Source organism: Zingiber officinale, chromosome 3A (genome assembly GCF_018446385.1).
Source record: "Zingiber officinale cultivar Zhangliang chromosome 3A, Zo_v1.1, whole genome shotgun sequence".
Classification (NCBI taxonomy): Eukaryota; Viridiplantae; Streptophyta; class Magnoliopsida; order Zingiberales; family Zingiberaceae; genus Zingiber; species Zingiber officinale.
This window is the reverse complement of record NC_055990.1, coordinates 16414189-16423370: the sequence shown is the minus strand read 5'-3', so window position 1 is coordinate 16423370 and position 9182 is coordinate 16414189. Positions and strand designations below refer to the sequence as shown.

The window sequence follows — 9182 nt, the reverse complement described above, 5'->3', positions numbered from 1 at the left end:
TACCATACTCCACCTTATAAATGTATAGAAGTCATTAAAAGCATGAGTTTAACTTCACTACATGTGGTAGGACAACACAAGTTCATCCTAGGATTTGGATAGAGATAATGATAATATATCTCGTGTGTTGTAACATAACTTCTGTTACTTCGTTGTCCCATTGAACAAAGATCTTGAGATCTCCAGTCAACAAGGTTGGGTTACCGCTACAGTCATTTTTAGTTGTAGATTTTTAATCTTATTCCTCTCGATGAGCAATATACTTGATCTCAACTTAGCCCCTTCGTAAGAGGATTTGCCAAATTATCTTTGGACTTGACATAGTTGATTGCAATCACTCCGTTCGAGATCAACTACCTAATGGTATTGTGTCTACGGCGTATATGTCGAGACTTACCATTATACATACTACTCTGTGCCCTTCTGATCGTCGATTAACTATCACAGTGTATAAGTGTTAGAGTGTATACTAAAAGTTTAGTTTTAGTAAACATTTATTTGTGGAAATAAAAGAATCACATTGGTTAATATCTGCATTTATTTGTTAAATGTAATTGTTCAATTAATTTATATAGTAGATAACATGGAGTGTGGTGTCACACTCAGAAGATCATGTTGTCGGTTCTCTATAAATTATAAACAGTTGTTCACGACTAAGATAGAAAGGAACAAACTATCAGAATAGTCGTAGTATAATTAAATATTAGTTTATCTTGACTAATAAATTACACTGATACACTTTAAGTGTATTGAGTATGACCATTTGGGTAAGTTCTTTTTGTATTGACTTAGTAAAAGAACTAGACCTTAGTTATTATGGAAGTGTGTGCTCTTAATCCTAATATAATAACAAGCACATATATTTAATGTTTATTTATTTGACTTATCAAAGGGTGAGGTTTAGCTCGATAAATCAATATGCCCGATAAGTTGGGAAATGATATTACTTATAGTGTGTATTGTTGATTATAAAAGGAATCTATGTTCTAGTTATCTAGGTTGAGAATGTCCCCAAGAGGAGCTCATAAAGATTGTCATGTTAAACCCTGCAAGTGGACTTAGTCCGACATGACAATGAAGTTGAGTGGTACTACTCTTGGAGCTAGATATTAATTAAATGAGTTGTCAGTAACTTACTTAATTAGTGGACATTCGTAATCATAAACACAGGAAGACTAACACACTCATAATAAGAAGGAGCCCATAATATAATTTGGGATTGGTGCGATAGTGCGGTAATAACTCTCTAGTGGAATGAGTTATTATCGATGAACTTGAGTTGTGTGTTCGGGGCGAGCATGAGATACTCACGCTCATCGGAAGGCCAAAACCAATTTCTCCTCTAGGTCTCTGTCGTAGCCTCATTGTAGCCTCAAGTCCATTCAAATGTAAGACTCTTCTTGGTGTCCAAGAAGTGGGTCGGTCCAATGCTTGGTGACCAAGCAAGGGCCAACCACATCCTCTCTATAGGGGCCGACCCTTTGCTTGGTGACCAAGCATGAAGGGGTCAGCCACAATATTCAAAAAAGGAGGGTTGTTTTTGGATTTTTAAAATATTCTCTTTGTAGAAAACTATAAGTTTTAACAGAGAGATTTTAATTTTAAAAACTTTCCTTATTTGAATTTGGCCACATGTTTTAATAGAGAGTTTTAAAAGTTTTAAAACTTTCCTTTTTTAGCCATCCTCATGGTTTAAGAAAAAAAGGAAGATAAGTTTTAAAATTAAAATTTTCTATCATCATATTAAAAAAGGAAATTTTATAAGAGAAGTTTTAAATTTTAAAACATGGTTTTAATTTTTAGAACTTTCCTTTTCTAACTCCAACTTTAGGAAAGAGAGCTTGTAAATTTTATAAGAAGATTTCTTCTTGTAAATTTTTTTTAAAAAAAATATATTTCCTTATTCCTCTTGATGAGGTGGTCGACCACCTTGCTTGGTGCCCAAGCAAGTGGCCGACCATAATAAAATAAATAAAATTATCACAAAATCAAAATTGGTGATTGATTCAATCAAGAGGAAAGAAAAGGAAAAATGAAAAGGAAAAAGGAAAAACTTTTGGATGATTTTATTTTTTGTAAAAAGTTTTTCCTTATTTGCCTTGGGCAAGTAATATAAAAGAAGGGGTGAGGGGACTTCATGAGATATAACTCTTATTCTTTTACTTGGTGATCTCTTGGTGGTCGGCCCCTCTCTCTTCTCCCTTTCTCTTTGCTCTCTTCTCCTTGGTGGTGGTGGTGGCCGGATTTTAGAAGAAGAGGAAAAAGCTTTTGGGTGGTATTCATCTTGGAGGATCGTCGTCTACACGACGTCCAAGGCGAGACGAGGAATACGGCAGAAGACCTTGAAGTCATTAGCTTACAAAGAGAAGGTATAACTAGTAATTTTCTTCCGCATCATACTAGTTATTTTCTTTGTAAGAATTCTAAATATAAGAGACAATTAGATCTAGTTTTTCAAATTTATTTTTTGAGTTTGTGTTTTCTTTTTCGAATTTGTGATTCGATTGTTCTTTTTGGTTAACCTAGAGTTATTTAAGGAAATTAAATATTAGCTTTCCTTGAAAGGTTTTGACTAGACGGTGGTGGTTGCTCCCATATCCAAGAAGGCCATGTGCCTCGCCATACAGTCCTGAAAGTCAATTTTAGAAATTAATATTTAATGGAATTAATAACATAGGTGGATTTGAATCAATAGTGTTAAGTTCCGCTTGCGATTCAAATCTAAACCATTAAGAATAGATAAGTTAAATTTGGAATCAATGATGTTAAGTCCCATCTGCGATTCCTAATTTAACTTCTAAAGAACACAATAGGTTATTTAAGGAAAGGTTCGACACTTGTACAAAAAAATTTTGTACAGTGGAACCGGTGTGTTTTCCTAGGACTAACCAACAATAAGTACGACGGGCACAGGTTTCGTCAAACTCGGAATATCTTCTAAGAAATTCCACCACTATTCAACTTCTTCAACTGCTTTGTCTAATGCTATAAACTTGGATTTCATAGTTGATCGAGCTATGCATGTCTGCTTTGTGGATTTTCAAGATACCGCTTCTCCACCGATTGTGAATACATACCCACTAGTAGATTTGGAATCTTTTGTATCTGATATCCAATTAGCATTACAATATCCCTCTAAGACAGCGGAATACTTTCCGTAATGTAATACATAGTTCATAGTATATTTCAAATATATAAGAACTCGTATCAATGCTTTCCAATTGGTGTCGTTTGGATTACTCGTAAAATGACTCAGCTTGTTGACCGTACATGCAATATCCGGACGTGTGCAATTTGTGAGATACATCAAGTTGCCTATTACCCGAGAATATTCCAATTGAGATATGGGTTCACAATGATTTTTCGCTAAGTGTTGACTTAGATTTATAGGTGTTTTCACTGTAGAGAGATTGTTCACATTGAACATTTTCAATACTGACTCTACATAATGGGATTGTATCAAAACTATCCCATCAGTGTTAGTGTGTATACTAAAAGCCTAGCTTTTGTAAACATTTATTTTGAAATAAAGAATCACATTGGTCAAAAATATCTACATTTGTAGTTGTTCGATTAGTTTATATTGTAGATAACATGATGTGTGGTGTCACACACAGAAGATCATGTTATCAGTTCTTTATAAATTATAAAAAGATGCTCACGACTAAGATGGAAAGAAACAAACCGTTGGAATAGTCATAGTGTAATTAGGTATTAGTTTATCTTGACTAATAAATTGCACTAGTATACTCTAAGTGTATTGAGTAGGTCCATTTAAGATAAGTTCTTTTTATACCGACTTAATAAAATAATAACTCCTTAGTTATTATGGAAGTGTGCGCTCTTAATCCTAATATAATAACATGCGCATATATTTAGTATTTATTTCTTTAACTTATCAAAGGATGAGATTTAGCTCAATAAATCAAAAGGCTCGATAAGTTGGGAAATGATATTACTTATAGTGTGTTTTGTTGATTATAGAAGGAAACTGTGTTTTAGTAATCTAGGTTGAAAACGTCCCCAAAAGGAGCTCATAAGGATTGTCATGTTAAACTCTGCAGGTGGACTTAGTCCGACATGACGATAAGGTTGAGTGGTACTACTCTTGGACTAAAACATTAATTAAAATGAGTTGTCAGTAACTCAATTAATTAGTAGATATTCGTTATCTTAAACACAGGGAGATTAACACACTCATGATAAGAAGGAGTTCATAATGTAATTTGGGATTGGAGCGGTAGTGCAATAATAACTCTCTAGTGGAATGAGTTGTTATTTATGAACTTGAGTTGTGTGTTCGGGGCGAACACGGGATACTTAAGCTCGTCGGGAGGCCAAAACTAATTTCTCCTCTGGGTCCCTATCGTAGCCTCATTAATGCCTCACATCCACCCATGAAAAGCTTATCTTGGTGTCCAAGAGGGGGTCGGCCCAAGGCTTGGTGACCAAGCCAAGGGCCGACCACTATCTTCTCTAAAGGGATCGACTATAAGTTTTTTAAAGGGGGCCGGCCATATAATTCAAATTATGAGGGGTATTTTAAATTTTTAAAATCTTCTCTTTGTAGATATCTACAAGTTTTAAATGAGAGATTTTAAATTATAAAACTTTTCTTATTTGAATTATGTCACATGGTTTAAAAGAAAGTTTAAAAAGTTTTAAAACTTTCCTTTTTTAACCATCCTCATGGTTTTTAAAAAGGAAGTTTTAAATTTGAAACTTTCCTTTTTGTCGCCATGTTAAAAAAAAAATTTAAATGAGAAGTTTTAAATTTTAAAACTTGTTTTAAAATAAAGAAAACTTTCCTTTTTAAACATCCACATTAGGAGATTAAAAGAGAGCTTGTAAAATTTTATAAGAGTTTTCTTTCTTGGCTTATAAAATTTTTACAAAATTTTTTATTTCCTTCCTTTTAGGGCCAACCACCCTTGCTTGGTGCCCAAGCAAGGGGTCGGCCAATCAATTAAATCAATCAAAGAGGAGAAAAAGGAATTAAAAAGGAGGAAAGGAAAAACAAGAGGAAGATTTTAATTTTTTTGTAAAAATCTTTCCTTGTTTGCCTTGGGCAAGTATTATAAAAGAAGGGGAGGAGAGACCTCATGAGATCAATTCTTATTCTCTTGCTTGTGCTCCCTCTTGTGGCCGGCCCTCTCCCCTTTCCTTTCCCCTTGCTCTCTTTTATTTCTTTGTGGTGGTGGTGGCCGGATTTTAGAGAAGGAGGAAAGAGCTTTTGGGTGGTGTTCATCTTGGAGGATCGTCGCCACACGACGTCCAAGAGGAGGCAGGGAATACGACAGAAGATCTCGAGGTTATTAGCATACAAAGAAAATGTATAACTAATAATTATTTTCCGCATCATGCTAGTTTTTCTTTGTATGAATTCCAAACATAAGAGGCATATGATTCTAGAGTTTCGAATTTGTGATTCGAGTTTGTGTTTTTTTTTTTCAAATTTGTGATTCGATTGTTTTTTTTAGTTAAACCTAGAGTTATATAAGGAAATTAAATATTAGTTTTTCTTAAAATGCTTTGTCTAGGCGGTGGTGGATGATCCCATACCCAAGAAGGACTAGTGTCTCATCATGCAGTCCTGGAAGCTAATTTTGAAAATTAATATTTAATTGAATTTATAACATAGGTGGATTTGGATCAATAATGTTAAGCATCGTTTGCGATCCAAATTTAAACCATTAAGAACAGATAAGTTAAATTTGGAATCAATAATGTTAAGTTCCGTTTGCGATTCCTAATTTAATTTCTAAAGAACACAATAGGTTGTTTAGAAAAGATTCGACACTTGTACAAATTTTTTGTACAGTGGAGCCGGTATGATCTTCCTAGGACCAACCAACAATCAGATGTCCTGAGAATTTTAATTCTCAATATAACATCTGCTAGACTCATGTCTTGCATATCGAAATTCTTGGTCAACATTTTCTTTGTACTCATGATTACTACTCATTATAAGCATGTCGTTTACGTATAGACAGATCATTACATGACATTCAGGTGTGTTTTTGACATAAATGCATTTGTCACATTCGTTTATTTTGAATTCTTTTGATAGCATTATTTTATCAAATTTTCCGTGTCATTGTTTAAGCGCTTGTTTAAGTCCATACAACGACTTGACAAGTTGACACGCCTTTTCCTCTTTTCTTGGAGCTACAAACCCCCGGGTTGCTCCATATAGATTTCTTCTTCCAACTCACCACTTAAGAATGCAATCTTAACAACCCTGGTGTATTTCAAGGTCATATAGTGTTGCGATGGCTATCAACACTCGTATGGATGTAATTCTTGTCACCGGTGAGTAGGTATCAAAGTAGTCAAGGCCTTCCTTTTGCTTGTACCCTTTGGCTACAAGTCTGACCTTATACTTGTCAATTGATCCATCAGCTTTATACTTGCATTTTAGTATCCACTTACAACCTAATGGTTTGGTACCAAAAGGAAGGTCTACTAGTTCCCAAGTATGGTTATTCATGATGGACTCGATTTCACTATTGATGGCTTCTTTCCACATTGGGGCGTCGGGACTAGAGAGAGCTTCGCTTAATGTTCTTTGGTCTATTTCCGATATAAAAGTCATGAAGTCTGGTCTGAACGATTTCTCAACTCTAGCTCGTTTGCTCCGACGTGGCTCTTCGCTTTGATTATCAATATTTCTTTTATGACAACTAAGTTCAGAAATGTTATTTTCGTTAGAACTTCCGTTGTTATCACTTTGAACGTTTCCCTTCTTATTTGGGAATATGTTTTCAAAGAATATCGCATTCTGAGATTCTATGGTTGTTCCCACATGAATATCAGGAATGTTTGACTTATGAACTATGAATCGATATGCACTACTGTTATAGGCATATCCGACAAATATCGCATCGAACGTTTTAGGTCTGATCTTTACTTGCTTTGGCTTAGGTACTTCGACCTTTACTAAGCACCCTCATACCTTTAGGTATTTGTACTATTGCTCGTGGCCTTTCCATTGTTCATACGGTGTTTTATCATTTTTCCTGTGAGGAATTTTGTTGAGAATATGGTTTACTGATAGTATAGCTTCCCCCCACAAGTTCTGGGATAAGCCTGAATTTATCAACAAGGCATTCATCATTTCTTTTAGTATCCGATTTTTACGTTCGGCAACACCATTTGATTAAGGCGAGTAAGGCGTCGTTGTTTGATGGATAATGCCAGATTCTGAACAAAACTTATCAAATGGCGCTCTATATTCTCTTCCTTTATCGCTACGAATTATTTTAATTTGTTTATCAAGTTGATTTTCAACTTTTGTTTTATAAGTTCTGGAAGCTTCTAAAGCTTCATCTTTACTTCCTAAAAGAAAGACAAAACAGAACCTTATGCAGTCATCGATAAAAGTAATAAAATACTTTTTACCTCCTCTAGTATGCACGAATTTTAAGTCACATAGGTCACTATGTATTAACTCTAAAGGAGTTGTTGACCTTTCCACCGAATGAAAAGGTAGTCTCATCATTTTTGCTTCCACGCACACTTCACATTTGTGTGTTTCATTAACATTGATGTTTGATAATAAATTTAACTTGACGAGACGTTTCAGAGTATTATTATTGACATGTCAAAGTCGATCATGCCACAAATTAAAACACTCAACAACATAGCTGGAAGCTTTTATTTTATTACCATCAAATTCATGGTGTACAGTCATTATAACCATTTTGAACATACTATGTTCTAAGTACCCTTTACCTATGAATACATCATTTTTCGTAAGTACAAAGTTGTTTGACTAGAACACTAGTCTGAAACCGGCCTTAACAAGTGTTGATCCAGAAACTAGGTTTTTCCTTATGTCGAGAACATGGAACACATTAATGAGCGTTAGCTTTTTCCCATACGTCATTTTCAGAACAATTTTCCTAAGTCCGACAATCAGGGATGTCATGGAATTGCCCATATAGAGCTTTCTTCCACTTATCGGAGTATACTTGGAGAATATCGCCTTATCAGAATAGATATGACAGGTTGCTCCAGTATCGATCCACCACCGCTTCAAGTTATCCACCATCGTGTTGACTTCAAACATGACTGCAGTGAGATCTAATTCCATGTCGTCAGAAGTTACGCCTTGGTTCGTTGCATCCTTCTGACTCTTGGTTGGTTTCTTCGGGCGTCTGCAATCCTTGGACATGTGTTCTGACTTTCCACAGTTGTAGCATGTGCTCTTGAATTTCTTACCTTGAGCATTTTTTTGGATTACTTCAGCTTTTTGGCTTTTGGCTCAGCCAGGTTGGACATCTCGTCGACTGCCCGCTTCATTCCTCTTGAGTCAGACATCTTTCGATTATCTTCCTCTATTCGTAGCCTCAGGATTAGGTCTTCAAGTTCCATCTCCTTTTGCTTGTGCTTTAGGTAATTTTTGAAATCCTTCCACAACGGAGGGAGTTTCTCGATTACCGCGGCTACTTTGAACGACTCATTCAGCTGCATGCCTTCGGCATCCAAATCATGCATTATCAATTGCATGTCTTGGACTTGAGATGTTACGTTCTTGGAATCCAACATTTTGAAATCCAGAAATCGACCGACGATGAATTTCTTCAACCCGACGCTTTCGATTTTGTATTTCTTTTCTAGTGACTCCCATAGAAATTTTGTCGTCTCTATTGAACAATACACGTTATACAACGCGTTGTCCAATGCGTTAAGAATGTAGTTACGACACAAGAAATCTCCGTGCGACCACGCATCGCATGCAACCTTACTATCGAAATTACCTTCCGTAGTGGCTAGCGGCTCTTCATGCAAAAACCGTACGACGTTTAATGTTGTCAGGTAGAACAACATTTTCTGTTGTTATCTTTTGAAGTCGGCTTCATTAAACTTTTTTGGCTTCTCTTCGGTTGGAACGTCGTTGATTCCAACCATCAGTTTGCACTAAGAAAATTCGTTTTAAAAATGTTTGGTCCTTTATTGCTGATGCAAACTGAGTGCAAGCAGAATGATAGTATACCACCGTTTTTTGTTAACTCGAGGCTAGAGTTAGACTCTATTTTTTTAAGACGAATTTATCCCGCACATGGTGCTTACAGAATACGGCAATCATCTCCCAAGATACAACGACTTTTATCTTGCGATAGCAGCACTACAAATCGCAAGACCTCCGAAGCAAAGAAGTTTCTTGAACTCTCTAATGC

The 9182-nt window shown here is 35.7% G+C and overlaps 1 protein-coding gene across 1 annotated transcript; it reads right to left on the bottom strand.

The window, feature by feature from the left end:
• Positions 1-8241: 8241 nt before the first annotated feature.
• On the bottom strand, positions 8242-8832 carry LOC122050211. The gene has a single exon (XM_042611139.1). It carries the CDS (start codon positions 8830-8832, stop codon positions 8242-8244), a length of 591 nt encoding a protein of 196 aa, XP_042467073.1.
• Between the last annotated feature and the right edge of the window lie 350 nt (positions 8833-9182).